Raw genomic sequence first — 26,286 nt, forward strand, 5'->3', positions numbered from 1 at the left:
TGGAATGGACATCTACTCCGCAAGTCACCGTACGGTGTACGGCGGATGCTACTCTGTACCACTATTTGTGATTTCCTCTCCTGTTGCACTCGCAAAAAGGCGATGGAAAAGCAATTATCTATACGCCTCCGTATGAGCTTTAATACCTTAACTTACGTGAAATGCATGTTGGCGGCAGTAGAATCGTTTGGCACCGAGCGAGGTGGCGCAGTGGTTAGACACTGGACTCGCATTTGGGAGGACGACGGTTCAATCCCGCGTCCGGCAATCCTGATTTAGGTTTTCCGTGATTTCCCTAAATCACTCCAGGCAAATGCCGGGATGGTTCCTTTGAAAGGGCACGGCCGACTTCCTTCCCATCCTTCCCTAATCCGATGTGACTGGTGACCTCGATGTCTAGTCTCCTTCCTCAAACAACCCAACCCAAGAATCGTTTGGCAATCAGCTTCAAATTCCGGTTCTCTAAATTTTCCTCAATAGAGTTTCTCGAAAGAATATCACCTTCTCTGAAGGGATTCCCGTTTGAGTTCCCGAAGCATCTCCGTAACACTTAGGTGTTGTTCGAACCTACCAGTAACAAGTCTACCAGCCCGTCTCTGAATTGCTTCGATGTCTTCCTTCAGTCCGACCTGGTACTCATCCCAAACACCCAAGCAGCACTCAAGAATAGGTCCCTCCAGCGTCCTATATGCGGTCTCCTTTACATATGAACCAGCTTTGCTAAAAGTCTCCTAATAAACCGAAGGCGACCATTCACCTTCCCTACCACATTTCTTCCATTTCATATCGCTTTACATCGTTACGCCCAGATATATAAACCACCTGCCCGTGTTGAGGTCACTACAGGTTTATTGTTCTTACCCTTCCGCATTAACTTACATTGTTCCGCGTTTCTTCCGGATTTGCTCTATTCACCTGTCCGCTACTCATACACTCTATCTCGCACTCAAGACCTTTCCTTCCATGTCGCTATGTCTTATCAAAATACGCCCAAATAAATGTACAATTTTTTTGATTCACATGATATGAAAGATGAATGGATGTAATGATTTCGTTTATAATGGACACATACTTCTTTCGACTCATTTTATTCTCAGAATTTTGCGCCAAAACCAGAGTTCTGATTATCTGTGAACTTAAAGTGCATCTTCCTCAATCGTAAAAGAAGACAGAAAACATGAATGTTTCAACAAATCTGATCTTTGTACTGTTCATTATCGCTCTGTTCTGACAGATCTTGTTGCGTTTCTTCATTGTCACTCGGTTTAACATCATCCATGTTCGTATCTCATCTTCACGGCTTCCCCTGTCGCAGATGGTTGATCCAAGGTGAAGAAAGACAGCGCGATTCCCAGTTCCCATAATTAACTCGTGAGTTGTACGTGCGCTCCTCTATTATGATGAGATTTGACTTACTGAGATTGTAGTCTAAGCTATGTGATGGACCTACGTCGTTTACTAACCTTACCATGTCGGCAAGCTCGTCTTCAGTGCCAGCTAAAAGCACTGTGTCGTCGGCAAAAGTGTCTCTTACTCCTACAGGAGGTATTATTGGTCCAAATAAGCAAAAAAAAATTCAGTAGTTGTATGTCTGGAAACCAGTAAGTATTGAGATATGGGCCGTCTTCTCGTGACGATCAATGTACTTGTGGGCAGATGCAAAGCAATCATGGATATGAGGCATCGGGATCGCTTCAGTATCAGTTTATGGGCAGCAAATTGTTAGTGACAGAACGACAGGACCACATACTGTACCAAACAGGTTTCTGCGCAATGAATTACCAGCGCCGCTTAAGAACATTACCCTTGCAGAGAGAAGACAGTGGCTTATGCACGACGGGACACCACTCCTTTTCCTACAGATCGTATGACGGTATCTCACCGCGTCGAGTCATGAGTGACGAATTGTTGGACGAAAAGCCGGCCCTAGGAAGATGTTAGCTGCTTTCGATATCAAAATTGTCCGAAACCATTATAGGTAGGTGTTGAAACAACGCTGTGGGAGGAGGAGGAGGAGGAGGAGATTAGTGTTTAACGTCCCGTCGACAACGAGGTCATTAGAGACGGAGCGCAAGCTCGGGTGAGGGAAGGAAATCGGCCGTGCCCTTTCAGAGGAACCATCCCGGCATTTGCCTGAAGCGATTTAGGGAAATCACGGAAAACCTAAATCAGGATGGCCGGAGACGGGATTGAACCGTCGTCCTCCCGAATGCGAGTCCCGTGTGCTAACCACTGCGCCACCTCGCTCGGTTAAACAACGCTGTCGAAGCTGTGCGCTAGAAAAAGGCGACCGTGACAGGATCGCAAAACTGATTCCCGTAATCTGCTAAATAGCTCTCCGTACGGTATTTTCTCTTCAGTGCCCAGTAATTTAGGAAAACATGAGGCAGATTACCGGACAAGCGTTTATAACTTAGCCTTATCATCGTGCATCATCTCTCTACATCCAACAGATGTTCGCCGTGGGCGGAAACCTCGTTCGGCAATTTCGCCTTTGCAAGCTGTGATTACTATTTTCTTCCCCCCCCCCCCCTTTTTTTTAACTCATCCGCTCGTCTCTTCCACTTCCTTTCACTCCGTTGCCGAAGCAGGTGCTTCCTGATATCTGCGGAGGGAAATTGTTGGCGTGCATTAATCACATTTGGCTACCTGAGCCGATACATCAGCTCTCCCACGAGTTTTTCAGCGTAGGGAACCAGTGCTCTTATTACGGACGCATTTAAGACGGCGCTATCACGGCTCCCATCTCGTTTCTACGTACAACCCGGCTGTTTGACGAATTAACCTGGTCGCCCCCGGGAGCATCCGCAGCTTTCGGATTCTCCTAACTACCAGTTAGCGACCTTAATACTTGAAAGGCTGTTATTTTCTCGTCAGAGAGATCCTGGTGCATCCTTCCGAGTTCGTTCAGGCATTTCTTTTCCGTGTAATCTGCCACTTTTGAGTCTCATTTTTGGTACGACGCAGTTTGCAGATGTAAATACTGTGGCCTCCATTCGGAAGTCATTACAGAGATTTTTGCCTCAATTTGCAGTTTTTAATACACCACTTTGTAAGATAATGAAAGTTCTGCTTTGTTAAACTGCGCCGGCCGAAGTGGCCGTGCGGTTAAAGGCGCTGCAGTCTGGAACCGCAAGACCGCTACGGTCGCAGGTCCGAATCCTGCCTCGGGCATGGATGTTTGTGATGTCCTTAGGTTAGTTAGGTTTAACTAGTTCTAAGTTCTAGGGGACTAATGACCTCAGCAGTTGAGTCCCATAGTGCTCAGAGCCATTTGAACCATTTTTGTTAAACTGCCACGCAAATGAATCAGTATCGGTGAATGTTGAATATTTATTTTGTTAAGTAACTAGCTGGAAACAATATGAAACGTTGGTTGAGAGGGTAAATGAAGGACACTGGGCTCAAATACACCAACACAAGGAAGACGACGCTCCACGAAGGAATTACCCGAATGGAACGGAAATCGGTAGGTAAGATGCGCATGTTAATATCAACACAGTTTTAGAAAAAGTGGATGATTTATTCAAGAGGAAGACCTTCATAGATTAAGTCAACAAAACATTGGTCCAGCTCTGGCCCTTGTGCAAGCAGTTATTCGGTTTGGCGTTGATTGATACAGTTGTTGAATGCCCTCCTTAGGATACTGTTCCAAATTCTGTCCAATTGGCGAGTCAGATCATCAAAACCCTGAGCTCTGTGGAAGCCTCTTCCCATAATGCTCCAAACTTTCTCAATTGAGGTCGATCCGGCGATCTTGTTGGCCGAGGTAGGATGTGCCAAGCACGAAGAAGAAGAACATGACAAACTCTCACCATGTGTCAACGGGCGTTATCTTACTGAAATGTAAGCCCTGGGTGGCTTGCCTTGAAGGGCAGCAAAGTAGGGTGTAGCATATTGTCGACGTACTGTTGTGCTGGAAGTGTGTCGCGGATGAGAACCGAAGTGGTCCAGTTATGAAAAGAAACGCCACCCCAGACCACAGTCACTGGTTGTCGGACCGTGTGGCGAGCGACAATGACGGATTTCGCTTGTCATCGGGACTTAGTTGAATACGGTACTCTCCACTGAAGACAATTCTACTCCAGCCATTAAGATTCCAGGCCCACGACGTGTATGTTCATTTAATTTCATTTGTCACTTATTTAGAGACCTGTCGTCTAGTATTTTAAAAACAGGTCGGAGAGTTTTTTTCTGCGATACCATAGATTGTTTCTTACTACCAGCAAATATCGTTTTCCGCAATAAAGAGCCGAGGTAATAGCAATGAGCTACAAAGAAAAATTAAACTAACGGAAATGGAGAATGTTGAATAAGAATAAAGACGTCAGCTAACCAATTGCACAACAAAGGTTTATAAGCCCTTGACCTAGGTTTCGGTATTTCTAAAAATACCTTCTTGGGAAGGCGTGGGCGCTGTTACACCACATGATAGTTCATTAGATTAGCTGAAGTGGTTATTGTCATACATAAAAGTAACACAACAATAATTATTATTAGCTTGTAGCAGGATGTACGCATAATTGGTCCAAATATTTTATCTTGTGGCTCCTGTGACAATTTTACGCTGACAAGAGCTCTACACGGGGCATTTTCTAATGAGCATTCATTCTGAAGTGCGCTAAATGTCATCTGGGTGCTATCTAAAGCCATGGCTTGGGATAATTATTTTGTCAATTTTGTGGTGTCTAGTAAGCCTGAATACTCGGCTCGCTAGACACACAATCAAACCAGTCGTATTAATGGGTTTTATTACAAAAAGGGTAGATACAATACTCAACTTTTGCAGTTACACAAATGTGCTGCAAGCAAAGGGCGACGTACGAAATAAACTATCTTCTTCAGTATAAACTGTTCCAAGTCTATGCTACATAGGGCGTACAAGCGAAGTAACTGGGCCGTTACCAGTCATCGCGGCTTTATGTCCTCTTTCTTCAGGAGCCGCTGCTGTCGCGTTGTCGTCCTGGAAAGGGGTTGGTCAGATTGCGATTAGCTGACGTCTTCTGACAGCCCTCTCTTCTCTATCATTCCAGACTGGCGTGGTGGCGCTTGAATTTACGCCGTAGCCAGTTTTATATATGACAAACGCCGCTCGGCTTTGGCTAATCTAATGTACCATCATGTGATGCAAGAAGGCCCACTCCTTCTGAAGAAGGTATTTTTAGAAATACCTAAACTTACGGCAAGGGCTAATAAACCTTTGTTTTGTAACTGGTTGGCTGATATTTTTTAATCTCTTCAGACTTACGGACTTGCTGTTTCTCAGCTATGTTTAAGATTTTGAATAAGAATGTTAGCATCTGAAAGTGAAAGAAGTTTAAAGACGATAGGAAAGAACAGAGATCAATTGTAGATTCCCGCAACGAAAACCTATGAAGTGGACTTCGAGCCTTTTCGTTTATGTTCTGTACATGTCTTACGTGACCATAGGTACAACAACCTGTCAGCGCTTATGTACCAGATGATTTGGTCAAAGCACTCATCAGCATTATTTCTATTACTTGGGTCAGTTTCGCCATCTTCCTCTGAGCTGTCTGACATATTGATTGTTCGTTATCTCATGTCAAGTCCACTATGTCGTTCTTTGAAGTACTGAAGGTGCAGGGCCTTTGAGATGGTGCCCCGCATTGTCGACTTCTTAACATGCTGTAATCGCCTTGTATAGCTGGTCGTATGTCTCTTATAGTCGTCTGACATGTGCGAAAAATGTGCAGTGTATTCTGGCGTGCTTTGGGGAACGTTTCTCCCCACTGAGGTACATTCGATGTAAATGCGTCGACCATGTCCATTCACAAAGTAGACCATGTGTCTGCTAGGGTCCTTAGGTCTCACTTCTAACCGTTCCCTGATGTTGACACCTCCACCTACATCGATACTCCGAAAGCCATCAAAAATGGTTCAAATGGCTCTGAGCACTGTGGGACTTAACATCTGAGGTTATCAGTCCTAACTAACCTAAGGACATCACACACATCCATACCCGAGGCAGGATTCGAACCTGCGACTATAGCAGTCGCGCGGTTCCGGGCTGAAGCGCCTAGAACCGCTCGGCCACCGCGGCAGGCCCGCAAATCATCACGGTGTGTAGCGAAATAAGGGGAATGACGCATGAACTCTCAGGCCCCTATCACGGTCACCCCATTCCAGTCGCCAGCCCGTGATCTGACCATCCAACGATTCAACTGAAGTCAGTCAATGGCGAGAGTAGCCAGAGAACCCAGCTCCTCGTGTGACGCGCCGTTCCGCTCGGATCGGTCTACTCTTTCGAACCCGTGGGTCCAGGGTGTGGCCGTCCGGACTCTGAGAGATCTCTCTCTCTCTCTCTCTCTCTCTCTCTCTGAGGTACACCGGTCGTCCTTGAGGAGCTGATCTCGACCCGGCCGGCCGTCCCTCCGCCTCAACATGGCCGAACCTCCGTCGGCGGCCTATCGCTTCCTCTTCCTCTTCGGTCGCTCCTTTATTCCTTCCTTCCGTTCTTCCTCGTCGCTGCACGCTCCGCCGCACGGTTCTCCCCGTGCGGCCAATAGCGTTCCCGCGCCCCGCAAATGGCGTGCGACCCCAACATCATGTCTGCCCGTTGCTCCCAGCTGTAGATGCCGCATACCGCGGCGCGAGGCACGACTCCCTGACACTCACTAAACTCGTTCGTAAACACAATAGGAAACTTTTTATAGAAATGAACATTACAAAGAGATCATTTTGTTGCCGAGCGAGGAAGGAGCAAAAATATTCGGAAGAGAATAGACTCAAAAACACAAAGCACCAATAACTTGTTACTTTTATTTTACGATTCCCTGATCCGTTACACAGTAGAACCAACATCCGTCACCATGCTGAATGGTCCTTCATTGCGTATGATTTGGAAATTTGTGGTAAGGTCTTACGGGACCAAACTGCTGAGGTCATCAGTCCCTAAGCTAACACACCAACTTACGCTAAGGATGACACACACACACACACACACACACACACACACACACACACACACACACACACACAAGCGCGCACGCGCATACACACCCGAGGGAGGACGAACCTCCGACGAGGGGAGCCTCAGGGACCGTGACAAGACACCTAAGACCGCACTGCTACCCCGCGCGACCTGTACGATTTCAAGGTCACCGGTATAGTTTTCGGAATAGTGTGCTCCTCGAAGAACTTGCCATTCTCGGTCTAGCCAGAGAGGTCGAGTGTTGACAGAAACACCTCTTACGGCATAATATTCGAGAAAGCTAATTTTTAGTCCTTAAGCATAAAAATTCTTTACAATAGGACTAAAATAATGAATAACCAACATGTGGAAGAGCAAGCAACTGACAGTTTTTATGTAGAACTTGTCGCTGAGTTTTTGTATTTAGAGCAGTTTAAAATCATCGCTTTATTGCCAGGAAAAAAAATTAAGGCAAGAGAGGAATGTCTCGTATGCATTTGGTAAACCGAATAGTGTTTTCAAAATAAAGCTTCTCGTATGTTAAAAACGAAAATTTGAAAATATTGTGTATTACCAGTTACCATTGTTGCACATTCTGATGAGGCAGCTTCTTTGACGATGTGAAATACCTGGATTACGACCAAACTGCTGTTACCACACAGCCACGTAGAGTAGACGACGATCGTGTCTGATGCAACAAAAAATTTTATCCCATGCTTCTACCTATTGTGAGTCTGTCATCAAAGAAACATCTACCCTTAGTGATCCACGGAAGGGACTCTCGATGGGAGAAAGGTAAATTTCAGCCATCCTGTATAAGATTCACCGACGATACTGCTACCCTCAGTTAACCCACGAAAAGCACTGGGACCTGTTGAATGGAATGGACACTACGAGTACAGAGTATGGATCGAGAATAAAGTGAATAAATATCGAAATGTGAAGAGCAGCAGAAATGAGATTAACGGTGAATGGCAGAACAGGGGACATCGAGGAAGACGATGTAAAGGTATTGTCCTACCTTACAACCAAGGTAATACGTGATGGATGAAGCTAGGTGGACATTATAAACAGACTAGCGTTAAGGACGGCATTCCAGTCTGAAAGAAGTCAACCGTTATCCTATGTAGGCCTTAAATTAACAAATTTCTAAGAATGTACGTCTGGAGCACACTGCGGAAGGGAAACATGGTCTGTGAGAAAAAAAGGGAAAGAATGCGATTGAGATGTGGAGCTACAGAAAGACCGCCGAAATTAGGTGGATAAGGTATGACGAGGGTCCCCGCAGTACCGTTAAGGAGAGGAACGTGCGAATAACATCGTCAAGGAAAAGGGACAGAATGATGGGAAATGTGTTATCAAGGAATAACTCCCATTTTAGGAGAAGACAGTTCACAATACGAAATCTAAATTCCTTAGGGCCACATCCCTGTATAACATCTCTCGGAGTTAATATTGAGCTTTCGAAGATTATCACCATTTTCCTCGGCAGGACGTGTAACAGTCATCTCCTGGCCATTGTAATAATCTTCGAAAGCTCGAGTTTTATCTCAGATCTGACTCTGTCTGAACACCGACAGTATTTTATGCAGAGACTGGAATACATCGAACAAATAATTGACGATGTTGTGCGCAAGCTCCACTCTGTAATGTAGAGGTTGGGACAGACGACAAATTCTTGCGGTGACCGCTTCAAACCAATCAAAAGACTGATGGCGAAAAGACAAATCTAACGGAAGCACGATAGCTACTAGCAGAGACATGAACATGAGCTTCGATGTTTCTCTATGACATAATTTGGCCAACTACACTCGAAATTACGACATAACCTACTAATACGGCAGATGAAAGTTCGAGTTTGCAAATAAATGTGACAGGGAAAAAATTTGAGAAACATTTATCCACCGAGGAATAAAATGGCGTCAGAAGAGGGTCTCCTATGGACTTCCAGCCAGCTCAGAGCAGAAAATAACGGAACACAAGGGTAGTATTTAACGTCACGTCGACGACCAGGTCATTAGAGACGGAGTACAAGTTTGCATTGGGGAAGGATGGCGAAACAAATCTACGCCGTCAATTTCAAATACAACTTTTTATGTCTTCCCCTTAAGCTATTAAGGTAAACTGCGAAAAATTTCGATGGCTAGACGCGGATTTGAACAGACGTCCTCCCGAAAGCGAGTCCACTTGTGAGGACGCTGGAGAGCGCGGGCTGATTAACTCGTAGCGCCCACCTGAAACGGCGGGACTATCGAGTCGGCATCTGTGTACGCCGCCCCTAATGGAATACCGGAGCGCCGTCGGCCGTGTACCGCGCACCGGGCTGCTCCGCCGGCGCTGGTTTACGATCCCGGGACTCCGGCAACGCGAACAAGACCTCGGACGGCGCAGCAGCCAGCGCGGCTACTGTGCGGGTTCCCGGGTCGCGGTCCGCTTGTCCGCGGACTCACCTGCAGCGGGAAACATCGTAACGTTCCGCGCCACTCTTAAGGACACAGGAGCGCGCTTGGAGCGGACTTTGCTCCACTGGATTCTCAGCAGTATGGCAGCGATACCTTTACTTTTCGACATAGTCACCGTACACCAATCACATTTCCTCCAATATGCTCTGACACAAAACTAATCGCAACAGCAAAGAGGCGTCTATTGAAATTTCTCGCCAGTCGCATAAGAGCGGATCTAGTAAGAGAATGCAAATGATATTTGCTTCTTTAATGTTAGTGAGCTTGAGTTAGCTTTGTGATTGTGATGAGGTGGTGTTAGCCAAGTATGCCCTTAAGGCGACAAACACGCTATTATCAACACCTCACTGAGTTTGTATGAGGTCGTGCAATAGGGCTGCGAGAAGCTGCATCTTGTTCTGCGACATTGCGGAAAGACCTCGCAGGAATGAAGCCATTGTACATGACTGCTGGCAGCTGTGGTCATCAGAATATAAGGTCACAAGAAGACCTGGCTCCGGACCGGCACATGACAGTACCGAGAGAGAAGACCATCGTGTTCGGCGTACGGCTCTGAAGCATCGCACTGACCCTACAGCAGCAATCTGAGCAGCAGTTAGGGCCACAATGACACAGAAATGTTACACTTCAAGGACAGCACCGACTCAAATACCCTGAAGCGTGCATTCCACTGACCCCAAACCACCGTCATTTGGGACTTGAGTGGTGTCAAGGGAGAGCTCATTGGAGGGCAGGTTGGAGGTTTGTTTTTTGCGACGAAAGCCGGTTCGGCGTTGATGCCAGTGATGGCTGTGTGTTCGTTAAAAGCGGGCCAGTAGAGGGCCTGCAACCAATCTGTGTGTCCTGGACGCACTGGATCTACACTTCGAGTTATGGTCTGGGGTGCGATTTCGTACGACAGCAGGAGCCATCTCGTGGCTGTCCCAGCCCGCATCTCGTGGTCGTGCGGTAGCGTTCTCGCTTCCCACGCCCGGGTTCCCGGGTTCGATTCCCGGCGGGGTCAGGGATTTTCTCTGCCTCGTGATAGCTGGGTGTTGTGTGCTGTCCTTAGGTTAGTTAGGTTTAAGTAGTTCTTAGTGCTCAGAGCCATTTTGTGGCTGTCCCACGCACCATGACTGCAGATTTGTACGTCAGCCTGGTGACTCGGCCTGTTGCGCGACATACATGAACAGCATTGCAGGGCGTGTTTTCCAACAGGATAACGCTTGCCCACATATCGCTGCTGTAGCCCAACGTGCTCTACAGCGTGTCTACGTGTTGCCTTCATCTGCTCAATCACCACATCTGTCTCCAATCGAGCACATACGGGTTATCGTAGAACAATAAGTTAAGTGTTATTTACAAACAGCGTTAAGCGTTTCTCTGTTGGCAGACGAAGTGCAAAAGGCATGGAACTCCATCCCATAAATTGACATCCGCCACCTGTACAACACAATGGATGCACGTTTGCATGCTTGCATTCAACGTTCTGATGATAACACCGGTTATTAATGTACCAAAATTTCACATTTTCAATAGCTTATATCGCGCTTAAGTTAACTTTTGATCTTGCATATTAATCCCTTAAATATGTTACCTATATAAATTACTCCACATTAATAGTTTTTTGATTTTGCGGTTTTTTTCTATCAGTGTATTTGTAGTGTTGTTATTAGCATCAAGATTTACCGCCAAGAGCTACTGATAAAAGTTCCTTTGTCATACAAACCAGTGGCCGAGCGGTTCTAGGCGCTTCAGTCTGGAACCGCGCGACCGCTACGGTCGCAGGTTCGAATCCTGCCGCGGGCATGGATGTGTGTGATGTCCTTAGGTTAGTTAGGTTTAAGTAGTTCTATGTTCTAGGGGACTAATGACCTCAGCAGTTGAGTCCCATAGTGCTCAGAGACGTTTGAACCATACAACCAGTCACGGCCCATAGATCATCAGGCGTCGTAAAAATCATTAGAACATCATGTAAGTTCGTACTAAACCAAAAGCCCCGAATAACAAAAGCCATGATTCGTCACTGTTCTGAAATACAGGATTTTGTATTATTTGGTGTCTGATTTGACACGACCTTGTAAACTGTTGTGAATATTTTAAGATACCTGGCGATGGTCCCCGGATCGAACCTTCGTGTGCAATAGAGAAATTTTTACCAGCAGCATTTGGAGTTGGATCATGACTTTTTTTATATTTACTGTCTCTGGGGGTACCAATTGCTTGAAATATATTATTAGTACATTTGCGACATTATTTTGATCTCAGCTATTCCTGAATTTACCGGGAACTATAAAAGTGGCAACATCAACGATACCCGACTGCGAATAGTAAGGCGAACTGTGTCCCGTCATCACCTGGCTGGTATTAAGAGTAGGGGGCCAGCTGTGGCGGGTGAGATGAGATATGGAAGCGACGCTGTAGGCAGCGGCTGCTGAGAAATTCCAAACATCCGGCAGAACCTGTCGGCCGGCCGGGTGCGGCGGCCAATCAAAGCCTCTCCCATTAGGACGCAGCGGTGGCTCTCGGCTAAACGCTGGCTGGGGGGACGAGCCATCACGCAGCCATCGCTCTGGCCACGCATCGACACTCGCCACAAGCCAGCAGCTAAACTATTTCACTCCCTGTCTCGACTGGCGTGTTCACAGAAATACAACATACACACATGCAACCACCACATATACAAACATAATCACTCTTATGCATATCAATGAATAAAATTTCCGCACAAATAAATTAACAATGTTTCCAATCCCCCACTTCCTACGAAGTTTTTCGAGTGGTTTCCCGTCGATAGTCGTGAAATGTCGGTACTTATAACCCTCTCCCAAATACTCTTAACTGAGAGCCACTGTTCCCACTCACAGTCCAATTCTACAACAACCGATCTTGCCCACTTTGAAAAACGACTAAAAATATGTATAACACAAAATGTTTTTGCAATGGAGATACATACATATAATGACTAATGATTCCTTTCCTGTCAGATCACCGATGTTAAGCGCTGTCGGGCGTGGCCGGCACTCGGATAGGTGACCATCCGGGCCGCCATGTGCTGTTGCCATTTTTCGGGGTGCACTTAGGCTCGTGATGCCAATTGAGGAGCTACTCAACCGAATAGTAGCGGCTCCCGTCGAAGAAAACCATCGTAACGACGGGGAGAGCGGTGTGCTGACCACACGCCCCTCCTATCCGCATCCTCAGCTGAGGATGACACGGCGGTCGGATGGTCCCGATAGGCCACTTGTGGCCTGATGACGGAGTGCTTAATGATGCCTTCCCTCACAAGCAACCTCATCTACTGGATGGACAAGAGCCTCAGCGTGTTGTTTGAATGGTGGCAGTCACCTTTCTTTGAAATATAGCGTACATGTTAACCCATCTTAACACTACGTTTTGTACTTTCTTGTAGAGGGAAATATTTACCAACATATGCACGTCGCAACAAAGCTTTCTACACTATTTCCAAATAAGTATGTGACCCGGTGGTAACATCGGAAGTACCACGAGTGTTTCTCGAACGACGCTGCTGTATACAGAAAAGTCACGACTCCAGAATTTTGTGGCGAATGCTGGAAGGCCTCAGACAATCTTCGCTTGGTGCTGGTTGGTGATTAACCCCCAGAATAAAAACAAATGGAACCAAATGCATATAATAAGGCCGAATGACCCGCCATTGTATGATTAAACGACTGCCGAACAATGACCACTCACATGTATTAAATATTTGTTCAAAATGTGTGTGAAATCTTATGGGACTTAACTGCTAAGGTCATCAGTCCCTAAGCTTACACACTATTTAACCTAAATTATCGCCGGCCGAAGTGGCCGTGCGGTTAAAGGCGCTGCAGTCTGGAACTGCAAGACCGCTACGGTCGCAGGTTCGAATCCTGCCTCGGGCATGGATGTTTGTGATGTCCATAGGTTAGTTGGGTTTAACTAGTTCTAAGTTCTAGGGGACTAATGACCTCAGCAGTTTAGTCCCATAGTGCTCAGAGCCATTTTTTGAACCTAAATTACCCTGAGGACAAACACACACACCCATTACCGAGGGAGGACTCGAACCTCCGCCGGCACCATAAATATTTGTAGCTAAGCGCAAGGAGCGATTTAAAGTGGAACGATCACATGAAACTAATCGCAGATAAGGCAGATAACAGACCAGAGATTCATTGGAAGATTCCTCGGAAGGTGTAGTTCGCCCTCAAAGGAGGTGGCTCATAAAAGCCTTATTCGACCAACATTGCTCGTTGGTATGGAATCGGTATCCCGCAGGACTGGCGGGGGTAATAGATAAGATCCAAAGAAGGGCAGCACGTTATAGGTTCATTTAGTAAGTGTGAAAATGCCACGGTTATGCTCATCAACTGCAGTGGCACACGCTACAAGAGAGGCGTTCTGCATCACAGTGTTGTTTACCGTTCAAATTTCAGAGACCGTACATTCCTAAAAGAGTCGACAAACATATCCACTCCTAAGAAAAGATCATCGAGATACGAGTGAATACTGTCTCAACCCACGTCTAACTAAACGAGACGACGCGATGGAAGGTGTGTCCCTTCGCTGAGGATGAGAATCATTACGAAGCGGAGAGCACTAAGAACGGTATCTCACATAACTCATTACGGGTGGACTCGTTGCCGCTCCAGAGACGTGCAGTCGTATACCGAGTAACTGCCTCCCTTGTTCTACCCGGGCAGCTGCTGTTCCACGCCGGCCATCCAGATGACGTAGAGCCCCGCTCCGGAATCCTTCACATAATTCCTCCAGCCGGCCGGCCGCTGCTCGCCGGCAAATAGGCGCCAGACACGACGCGTGCCCGCCGCTGCCGCCGCCGCGTCGTAAACTCCACACCCCACTGTGCGAGTGCGTAAGCGCGCACGCCAGTGCTGGCAGCTTATCTTACGGCCTTGTCAAGGCCCGCCGTAGCTTACTGCACGCAGTATACGCGCCGGCTGCGACGAGACCTCTATAAGATTTCTTCCACCCGTCTACATAGCGTGTACTCGTCTCAAACGCGCTACAGAAAGAATGCCGCAAAATTACAATTTATACTGAGCGAGTGTCGTCAGCAGAGGAGCTCAAATCGTCTTTCTTAATTACATCACTTTGGGTGCTAGGCCGTCTCATCTTCTAACACCAAAAACAACCGTAAGCAGAACCGACGTTTCGACCATCTTTGTATCCGTCTCTTCAGGACCGTTAAATTGCTACAAAATTTGTACCATTTAAAGCTGAAGATCATAGCTGCAGAGACAGCAGAAACGTCTGTTCTATGTATGGTTGAAAGAAAGATAAAAACAACCCGTAAACAAAACTGACGTTGCTACCGTCTTTGTAGCGGTCCTCTTCTAGGTGACTAAACGGTCACAAAACTGCAGTGGTTAGAACCTGAACCTGACAGCTGCAAGGACGGTAGAAACGTCGATTTGGTTTGTAGTTGAATGAAGGAGACATTTTTCAGTTTAAGCTGTAGAATTTAATAGGACAACTAGTATCTGCTTAAAAAAAAACCATTTTACTATGTTTACCCAGAGCAAGGCGCCATAGGCATGAAAATAACGAAATCAGACTGTACTACCGATTGCGATGGCTAATTGCAATGAAAATGTAACTGTTTATAAATCATCTCAAAGAGAAACATTTTTACTCTAACTGATAAACTACCACGAACGGTTGCTCAGAGAATGCCTTTCGCTGCCTTTTTCCGACTGATGGACTTTGCTTACGGTAAACCCTGGAAAGTAGTTGATTTACGCCAGAACTATTTATATATTCACGGACAGGCTTTAACAAAAATTACAGCGTAAGTAGAAAAATGTCGCCTTCATTCAACCACGACTAAAAACAGCGTTTTTACCATCTTTGCAGCTGTTATCTTCAGGGCGATGACACTGCATTTTGTGGCAGTTTCGCCTCCCTCAAAATGCAAGCTGCTTAGACGCTCAAAGCGCCAGTTTTGTTTATTATTGGTATTACTGTGACAAACTTGCAAGGCCTAGTGCCCAAAATAGTTTCACCCAAATTAACACTGATCAGAGCCGACACTTCTGTAGCAAGTCATTTGCAAATAACCTGAGGATACACAGTTATTTCTAAATACTTATAGAAGTAGTTGATGGACACTGACCGCAACGACGATGAATGCGTCGGAAAAAAGTGAGAACCAACACGTGCTGTTACATCATACACATGATTGCTGTATTTTTCCAGTAACGTGACATAATTGACCTATTTATTATGCCAAATAAACTTCTGTAAAAGGAAATTGTCCTATGAAATAACCGTACTGTGTGCGTCGATGATGAAATAAAGAAGGTAAAAAACTAATACAGGTTTACTTTTAGTTTTTCATCCCAACAAGTGTAAAATACTCTATGTTAATTACTTACCTTCTCATGAACGCTACTATTTGTAATTTTAGTGTTATTTTAGATGCACAATAGCAAAATACAGTGATAACGCTCTTAGGAAGTAACTTCTCTCTGGTATTAAAATTTACTCCACATTAAATGTATACATATAATATAGTGCTCCTGTTTAAGCGAAATTATCTTCTTAGACATCTTTATGTTAACTTATTTTTCAGTGCTTTTCATTGTTAAAAACTTTACTGTCAAGAGAAGTCCGTTGTTTATACGTTTTGTGGTCAATAAATTTCTGTGTTATCAAAACAGGCAGTACCTCCGTATTTCTGTTTCCTTAACGTATCTTTCCTTGTTTAAGCAATAGTTACTTTCTTATAGAGCAGTCATTAAAAATTTCTCATAAAGAAACCATGCTACATAAAGAAAATAGAGAGATTTCCCTATGCAGAGGTCGCGATGCCCAGTTCTCATTAGCTTAGCGTGAGTGCATGATCATGTACGCCAGAGCAGTTAGTATTTAATGGTCATATTTAATGAAGGCCCATTAGGTTAGCCAACTTCTTGGTTAAGAAATGTCTAAGCAAAGCAGTTTCTGTTCGTACGTCGTGTGTAGTTGGAGACTTCGACGCACGATCAAGCGAGGAGCTCCAAATTCACCCGCTAATTCCTACGTACGTTTCTGTGTTCACAGGCGCCAACGGGTTGCGCCGAAGAGGCCGGCAGACATACACACGCTACCAGACGCTGGAACTGGAGAAGGAGTTCCACACGAACCACTACCTGACGCGGCGGAGGCGCATCGAGATGGCGCACGCGCTCTGTCTGACGGAGCGCCAGATCAAGATCTGGTTCCAAAACAGGCGCATGAAGCTCAAAAAGGAGATACAGGCCATCAAGGAGCTGAACGAGCAAGAGAAGCAGGCGCAGGCGCAGAAGGCGGCAGCGGCGGCGGCTGCGGCGGCGGCGGCTCAGCAGCAGCAACAGCAGCAGCAACAGGCGGGGGCGGCGGGTGGAGGCGGCGACAACAACTAGGAGCGGTGGGGCGAGGCGGCGTGGGGCGGCGTGCACTAGCAGGTGAGTGGGCCGCCTCCAGACTCTCCCGTTTGACAGGGGCTTGCTGAAGCACCACCGAGATGGCGCACACATAGTGAAAGGCGAATAGGTACACAAAACGACCTCTTTTAGTAAACAAGCAGGGACAAGTATCTTTTTCGCAATACTTAAGCTTCACCTGTAACTTCTATCAGAACAAAAAGTCGTAAACCATGAACAGTTCCAGCTGCCTGACTTTCTTAGTAACACTGTGTTCCGGATTCTGTGCCCCATCTTCTTACAATGCAGCTTTTGCCGTTAGTGTGCTCCAGTTTCCACCACCGTAACTGACTGCACTTCTGTTGACGGTAGCAGCACTACACCATTTTTGTCACAGCAGACCTGAATGACGACTGCGGCACAGAAAAAGAGAAAACACACACACACACACACACACACACACACACACACACACACACCTACCTTTAAAACAAATATATTCTCAGAGTACTCAGGATAAACATTGAAACTCACTGTGCTTTATTTAAAAAATGCAGACCAAGCTGGTGCTGGTTAATTTCTTTATTATAACAGGGCATGAAGAATCGCCATAAACAATTAGTTATTTTAAATAACATCTCTCCCTGACATCTTTCTCTTCTAACATTGTTTATTGTAGACATTGTCAACTGCATCAGTATCAGTTCCTCTTGCAGTCTTGGATTCTGGTATCCTAATCCAATGTCCATAGTGCCTTTCTAGCCCCACACGTCCGTCTTTTAAGAAATTCACGGCTCCTTGATGCACCAGGAAGTATCCAATGAACCGATACCCTCTTGAAGGCCACAGTTTCTTCCCCACGAGCGAGTACCTCATCAGTTCTTCGATCTACGCATCTAATTTCATCACTTCTGTCGAACCACATTGAAACGAACCTAATCTCTTATTGTGTAACAGCTTAGGGACCACGTTGCACTCCCGTGCAAGACTATCCTGTAAACAAATATCTTCATGAAAGATTTTATAACAGTTGTATTTACACACGATATTAACAAATTTATCGTATGCAAAAATCCTTTTCTTACTAGACAAAGGAATTACAGACGTTGGCTGCGAGTAGGCATTAATTAAAATCAATGAGGAAATCTGAAAGTTTATGCCGAACCGGGATTCGAACTCAGGTCTCCCACTTACTATGCAGATGCTCTGACCACTGAGCCAGCCGGACAGAGTGGTCATCGCAACTGCAACCCTCTCGTCAGACCCAAATACTCAACGTACACACACTCTGCTTATCCTCATTACTCGCGGGATATCGCCTATTCCCGTGACAGTTTTAGCCTGATGTGCACCTGCAATCGAGAGATCATTGGCCTTTCTCTTCTTAAAAGTAAATAAATATATGAATTTTACATCATTTCTACTGTGGCCATCGCCATTTTAGTATCCGAATAGCGAAAGTCATCGCCTACTTTTAGTGTCTCGTTTCCTGGTCTCTTTATCACTTCACCTTGTTTTACTACTGTTGATATGCACCTTTTAACCTTTTTTTAAAGTGACTTTCCAGTCCGTTCAACTGCTCTTCCAAGTCGTTTGCCAACTCTGACGAAGATACAGTTTCATCACCAAACCGCCAAGTTTTTATTTCTTTACTGTGAATTTTAATTCCGTTCTTGTCTACCTATACTGATTGCTCAATGTACACAGTTAACAACAATCGAGGATAGGCTACAACTCCGGTTCACTCCCTTGTCAAGCACTGCTTGTCTTCCGTATTCAGCGAGTGTCGTATAACTGCAGTTATGTTCTGTACAAATTGTAGATAACTTTTAGCCGCTTGTGTTTTACCCCTACATCTTGCCGAATTTTATTTAGTACTCCGCAGTCCACCACTGAAGTCGCCAGACCGCAACCGAGCCTCGAATTTTCTGACCGCCCGCCGCTCTTGGCGCCTATCGCAATGCTAGGCAGGTCTTCCTGGTAGGCTGCTCTGGCGACACCTGGTCGTTACCTCGGGTAATTGCCGGGCAATAACTCGGCCGTCCGGCGCGTCGTTTAAAATTATAAAACGTCCGTTTCCTGCCCGTCCGGACCGCCCAATTAAACGGCTATGCCTGCGCTCCGGTGATTCATTTACCGCTGTCGATCGTGGACTGTACGACCCCACCTGGCCTTTCACAGGCGTCTTCACAACGAACGGCATGTTGCCAGCGTTCTCTTTCCCTCTTTATGTTAGCGCATGCGCTTCATTTTAGAATACCACGCAACATGGGAATGTCCTCTATCTCCGCGAATTTCAATGATGAAATTTTCTACGGTTATCAGCCGAGTCCTGACGTCGTGTATTCGCAACGTTTCGATGAATTTCCTACTCGTCATCTTCAGGCGAAATTGCCTCAACACAAGCAGAAACACGTCGAAAAGTTGTGAAACCATGACGCCACGACTCTGATCACCATCCCAGATATTATCCAACACAAAACATTTCATCTTTTTGCCTCATCTATCACACTTACGAACACACTAAAATAATCCGGACTAACAACTAACTTAATCAGATTTTCACTCTGCAGCGGAGTGTGCGCTGATATGAAGCTTCCTGGCAGATTAAAACTGTGTGCCGGGGCGAGACCCGAAGTCGGGACTTTCGCAGACAAGTGCTCTACCATCAGAGTTACCTGAACACGACTCACGCCTCGTCCTCACAGAACTTGCCCGCGAACGGCAATGGTCCCAAGTTCCGGCACACAGTTTTAATCTGCCAATAAGCTTCATAACCACTAACATATTTACAGTTAGATTGGCTGAAAATTGGCATTGGGTATACGTTGAGGCTGATCTGGTACCGACCATTAGCTGCAACCGTGCCACTAAAGCACTTGTATGTATAGAATATTCTTAAGTGTTCTCATGTGTGCTTTCAATGATACTTTCACTGTCTAAGATCTTATCTCCACCTTCAAGTAGGTGCACTTGCATTGGAACACATTTCTCGCCGTATGTTCGTATGAGCTTTTTCGCTCCTTACTCCCCCAGGGATCATTTCCTGCAGATCATCCTGTATGTAAGATGCTCCAATTCCTCGTCTCCATCATAGCCCACTTTTTTCCATTCCTAATCATTGGCTCGTGATTTACACACAATTAAGAAAAAAGTTAGTGCAGTGGTTCAGACTGGGCTAAAATTTTGAAGCAGAGTAGCTCAAATCTCAGTCCTGCAATCCAAATGTATATTTTTCTGTACTTTGTCTAATCCACTAATGGAAAAGTATATAATGGTTCCTTTGGAAAAACACGCATTTGATACCTTCCGCACCCTTACCGAGTTCGAGCTGTAGCTTCATACTCAATGCCATTAAACCCTAATCTTCCATCCATTCTTTCATACCTAGGAATCCCGAAAGCTTTTCAGCAGACCCTATTTAGCAACCATACCTTCATCACTTCTCCACGCACCATTCTGCAATTCATTCAACCTCATGTTTTCTATTTTCGCGAGCTTCTCACATACCTGGTGCACGTCTTCCCACATAGAATCGACTGCCGTTAGTCACCATCATTCATCGGGATGAAAGCCAGTTGGTTCCTTGAAACTGTGCCCAGACTTTCCTTCAGATCCTCCCTCCACCCACGATGTCAACGAAACGTGATGCCTGCCTCATCCTCTTCGAGTCCTGATTCAGAAAAACTTTTGATGTTGTCACGGACGTTCAGTTATGTCTGTCAACTGCAGTTTCTTTCCTCGCGCATGAAGGAAGGGTAACAGCACTGATCCTTGAGGTAGTAAATAATTTTGTATAATTATAAAACTCAGAATTTTGTAGAAGTTCAAATCAGTGAGTGTGAGTACAGACTCGAGCTTTCGAAGTTTTCCGTTATCAAGAGGCGATACTGAAGTAGGTGGAAAACTTTTGTCTCTACTCAAATTCTGCGCTGCTTGTACAGATAGAGATTTACACAACAAACGCTCAAACCTGTCCACTGATACCTTTTTTTCAGCCTGCAGAATTCACTTGGCTCAAATATACAGAAATGTGACATGCCTCGTTTCTCTTTCACAGGTAGGGTACGCTCGCTGACTCGCTTGCATGCGTGCGTTTACGAGTGCGTGAGCATGCGTGTGCGTGTGCGGTTGCTGCGTACGAAGCGTCAGCGCCGCCACACACATACACATTCACGACTGCCAGCCGTCACTGCCGACCTCCACCTGCGCCGACTTCGCAACGACCACGACCACGCCGGCGTCGCCGGGGAACCCCCACAAGATGCCGACTGTGAGTGGAACGCAGGGACGAGTGCAAAGGCGACACGAACCCCGCCACGTGGTGTGCACGTGCGTCAGGTGCCTCGCTTTGTTTCTGTTACCGCCTGTTACAGGTACCTCCGAGTACCGCCCGCCTTGTATCATAGGACTACTATTCCACTGTAAAAATGGTATGTTCAAAGCCGGACATTTTAGCCCTTTTGTGCTGTGCTTCGAGTAGAACGTTCTTTCAAAGCGACGTTCTGCATTTTTTTTCCACTGTTCGAGCTTCCGAGTTCAGTTTCCCGTGCCGTGGACACACTTATAGCGAAGCGGAACTGTGGAAAGAAAGTTCAAAGTGTTTTCAGATTACTTGATTTCACAGTACGAAGCGTGGACAATAAGCGCTCAGTTTCGAAGCAGGAGATGTGTACTTAGAAGAGAACTCACAAGTGTAGAAATGTTGTAGAATGTATCTTTCCTCTCCTTCACACTTGTGAGCACAAAAGATTCTGCTAATTATTAGCCATTACTGTGTATGAATGTAATGCATACTGCATGTGTTGTAGCGAAGTATATACTGTTAGCTATTAATCCATCAATATTAGTTAAGGTGTGTCTTACATTGTTATCTGGAAGGCAGTAAGGATTTCAGTCGTTCCCGGTTGGCTTAAGACTTGAACTGATTAAAAAAACTGTTGAGACAGCTGCGAACATTTGCTCTCGAATGACAACGTTAACTGTTGATTCTGACACTGCTTGTACCTGCAGACAAAAACTTTTTTGTACGGTCTAAGCACTTTGCAAAGCTTTAAAATCGTAACCATTACTCCGGATTTTCGTGGTAACTGCGAGATGAACTTTTCCTTAAAGTGGGGAAGGGAGTTCGATGAGCTCTTATATCTCTGCTGCTCACCAAAGTTCTGGGAACCTAGCTTAAAGTCTTTCATTTGCTCGAAAATGGCTAATAAATGTGTAGCTTTGACGTAAAGATTGGAGGTGACTGAGTATAGTAACTTCTACCACTGCTCTAAATAGCAGGATAGTTTGTGTACTTGAGGTGCTGTGGCATATCCGAGCCAAACCACGTCTCAAAATTTTCAAATTTTCCAATCTAGAGGACCTGTGAGGAAGAGACTTTTTCTGTATATAAGATCGAGTAATGCCCATACTTTGGCTCTGATATGACCATCGCGATAGAGACATTTCTGTGGTAAAAAACTGGCCATTCATTCGATATGGTTCATTTGTGTGAGCATTGTATTCTTGATTGTATATATTGTACGGGATTCCCGTATTCAGCGGATGATGTGGCCGTAGAGCGAAACGTTTTGGTACATGCGAGAATTGGTGAACATCGAAGTGTCCTCAAACGAAGGCATGTTTCTCATTTTTCCGCAAGACTGTTGGGAGTAGCAAAGAAAGAAAATTCCTTTTGCAGCAAACTGGAGATTCCGGTTTGCCTATTTGGTCACTAATATTCCAAGGTCGGAGACGTCAGAAAAAACTAGTGGTCTTCAAGGCGACAGAAGACGCAAGAAAGTCCTGTCTCTGTCAGGGGTGGAATCGCAAATGCGGGTAGGCCACCTTAATGGTACGGGCTTCGACCCTCGTAAGGAACGGATTGGCCTCGCTAGAACCACCTTTTTTAGCGTGGAACGTGGCGGACGGACTTGCTCGTAATAGCTGCAAAGTCTACTCTTTCTGCTCAACGGATTCCACCAGCCTGTCTCGCTATAGAAAGAGGGAGGAAGACCAGCGGGAACTATTGTTGCGTTAAGGTTGGCACTACCTGTTCTCACTCGCATCGACAGCGAGAGGGACCGGCGCCGGTGTTGACGTCGAGACGTGCGTCTTCCCACACGCGTAAACTTTGCGTACGCGTGTATTTCCCTCGCTAACAAGCTGGAAGCCTGATCCCCAATAGGAGTTATGTCTCCATTGAGACGCCAGGCGGGAGCGAGATGGTTCAGTTGGAGGGACAGCCCTCCCCTCCCACACCTCTCCCCCTTTCGCTGTCTCGTCAAACACGCCTTCCGGTTCCTGAAACTGCCGCCGTATCCAGGTAAACTGCGTACGTCCTTTTCAGAGACATAAGGTCCTCATGACAAAAAAAATAATTTCCTCCCTCTAGTTCATAACATGGTCTACTTCTCCTACTCCTCCTCCCAACAATGATGCCCTCTCCCTCTCACCCTCTCACCTCCCCCTCCCTTCCTCTCCCGCAATCACCGTAGCATCAAAATACTATCCAGTTGCAGTAGTTAGTGCTCAACCTGAACAAACAAAAAAACCAAGTATTAATATGTGTAGTAGAGTAGCTCTTGCTTCGTATATTTTACTCGTTCAACGTTAGTTAAGAAAACAGTGTTCTCCCAACGAGGAAAAAAAAACAAGTACACGTCTTATATGTTTGTGATATTTATTAAGTTGTTTGTTAAAAAATAAGTTTTCGTTGTGTTTTCGTTTTACTCTTTTCCGAAAGCGGTTACTGTTAAAAAAAACTACGCCTTCGGATGTTAAGAAAAATACTCGTATTTTAGTTTACAAACCAAGAAACCATTCTACAGAAGCTGTATACGACATAAGCATTAAGAAAGTGTATGGTTGTGATGTTTATTTATTGATCGATACGTTTTCTGTACAGTCTGTTCGTTTTGTTTGGGTGTTTGGAGAAAGTGCGTTTTTTTCTCGTTTTGTAAAAACAAGCGTGTGATTGATGTTACGTTTTCGTTTTGCCTTGTAAATTAGCATGTATATCAGTTCTATAATTACTTTGTTTGGTTGAATTTTACGTAATATTTCGAAGATACTTTTATTGAATAACAGCCTCTTTCTTTACCTTCTTTGGATTAATTTAGATTTTAATTTCATGTATAATTCAATTGCGTTCTTTAATTTTTTCAAACATTTTGTAATTACTGATGGACAGAAATTTCTTAATTTATTGTCGAAATTTGTACAAGGCTTTTATTTTTTTAAATAAATTATGGCACTGATTTTGAAACGAAACCACATTTGTATTCTGTTTCTCGAACGCACCCAAGTCCTTTTATAAAGTAATTAGTTAATATTCCATAGAGGAAGGAAAACAGTGTTCACACTGGAATAAGGAAGAGAATACGTCAGGTCACTGGTATTCTCCAAAACACTTCTAGTTGGTTCTCTTTCAAATCCTTGTCCAACCCTAGCTTGTGCTCCGTCTACAATGAACTTATGATAAAAATCAAGCTAAACTCCAGCTTTTCTCCAGATCAAAATAATTCCTTACGCTAGACACGTACGCTTTTTCCCTTTGTCCTTGCCCATCTCAAGTACAACCCCTTCCTGCTGATCCCTCTTCCAATACTACATTAATACCAGATAATTAAGGTGACACTGATGTAGACAATTTTATTGCTAGCATATAAAATTTTAGTTTTTTCTGATCGTGTGTTTGTTGAGTAGGGGTTTCTAAGACCAACACACACTCTTCCTAAGGAAGTCACATTTAACCGTTGTGTGCGGTCAGAGTAACATTTAGCTCAAAATTCAACGTGTTCGATTCTATGAACAAAAGAGAGAGCAGGAAATAAATTTTTGATGCACATTAATCAGAAAACTAGACTGAGGACACATTTCTATACACATTCAAACTTAAGATTTATTGATTTGAAGATAATAACACTGTACGTAAAGAAAGGAGTGCACACATGTATAAACATTCACTGATAAGAAACAGATGTTAAGAATTACTACTTAAACGTCGATTAAAGAAGCAGGTAATCTCGAAACACTCATTTCTTTTCACACACATACATGACACTGAATTATTAGTAGTTACATACCTCAACGTGTTATGAAGCAAAAGAACTTCGCAACAACATGTGAAGGAATGATCGCTGTCCGGTCATTGAGGATGAAGGTAGGCATATACTTAAGCTGGTGAATGTTAGATGAAACGAAGTTGAATATGTGGCAAGTGGCAACTAACTTATGGCTGTCATCTTTTCTAATTCTTTCTTAAGGAGTGAATTTGTTTAGAAGTAAAATAATAACGGTAATGTGGAACTATGAGCAGTTCTTTAAGTAACATCCTGGAGCTTTATGACACAGTAACGAGAAAAGTGGTTTGGAAGAAAAGTAGAGGATTGTGTAAGACCTTTTTAGCAGGCATCAACAAGTCAGGCAGTGGACGTTCATTAAAAACATGAGATGTAAGAGGAAAATAGAATATGTAAACTGGAAACGAAGACCATCCGATCTTAAAACTTGAGTTAAAAAACAGATTAATATGAAACCAATACGGTACTCATAATTTACACGCATCGTCGACTTTCTTTATTTTGTTTCCACAAAAGTTTGTTTCACAAGGTTATAACCAAATTCAGTGAGAAACATACAAGCTATTTAAACACCACATGCCTTACGTCCTAGATGACTATTGAATCACGTATTTAATACATAAACAATGTCGCAATTACGTTTTTTTCATTTGAATTACTTTGTTTTACACATTCGTGTTTCACACTAATACGGGATAAATTTTCAGAATGGTGTTCGCCTGTATCGTACTGAAGTAATCTTGCGTGGTTAGTGCACAATACAGGCAGGAGTGAATACAGAACTGTTCTGCGATTATGTTCATTTAGCTGGCATATGTTGTGGTTTTTAGAGAAGTTAATACCTGTCACCTCATCAGTGAAAATTCCTGTTTCGTGCCGTAGCGGGATAACTTTGTCCTTTCTCTGTAATGCCATTTCTATGCAATGCTTTTATTGCTAATATCAAGGTAATCGTGCCGAAAATAAAACAGTACAAAAAATGCAGTGCGATCCCGAAACATTTCACAATAGGCAACCCGAATTACAATATTACCCTTCGATGTGGAAGACGTGAATTGATTTGCCTGTCTTACGGTGCATGATACCGATTCCGGCTCGGCTTTATTTTGCCAAGTTTACACAAGCAAACATTTGATAATTAAAGACATGTGTCTGCAAACTGACAACTGTAACAATAACAAAACAAAGACGGCATCAGGGTCACTTTTGTTTTATTTCGATTTACTGGTTTTGGTGGATAATACAGATCTTATTTAGACCCACATGACTAGAAGTTCCATTTCTAGTCTGCCAGGCTAGCCGCGCGATCTAACGCGCTGCTTCCCGAGCGGGAGGCGTGCCGGTTCCCAGCACCAATCCACCTGGCAGATTAGTGTCGAGTACCGTTATGCCGGTATGCCGGCCAGCGTGTGGAAAGTTTTTAAGGTGGTTATCCATCTACCTCTGCG

At 44.8% G+C, this 26,286-nt stretch overlaps 1 protein-coding gene across 2 annotated transcripts in view; it reads left to right on the forward strand.

Moving 5' to 3' along the window:
• The window catches only part of LOC126428066 (homeotic protein ultrabithorax-like), a 1,222,647-nt gene that overhangs the window by 904,309 nt on the left and 292,052 nt on the right, over positions 1–26,286 (forward strand). Inside the window, exons 3-4 of one of the 2 annotated variants that reach the window (XM_050089946.1) lie at positions 16,432–16,814; positions 20,833–24,001. In XM_050089946.1, the coding sequence (XP_049945903.1) occupies positions 16,432–16,772 (341 nt within the window). In that variant the 3' untranslated portion in view covers positions 16,773–16,814; positions 20,833–24,001. Of the gene's footprint in view, positions 1–16,431; positions 16,815–20,832; positions 24,002–26,286 lie in introns of those variants that run through there. The other variant, XM_050089947.1, reaches the window with a different exon arrangement.

This window comes from Schistocerca serialis, chromosome 12 (assembly GCF_023864345.2).
Source record: "Schistocerca serialis cubense isolate TAMUIC-IGC-003099 chromosome 12, iqSchSeri2.2, whole genome shotgun sequence".
Lineage (NCBI taxonomy): Eukaryota > Metazoa > Arthropoda > Insecta > Orthoptera > Acrididae > Schistocerca > Schistocerca serialis.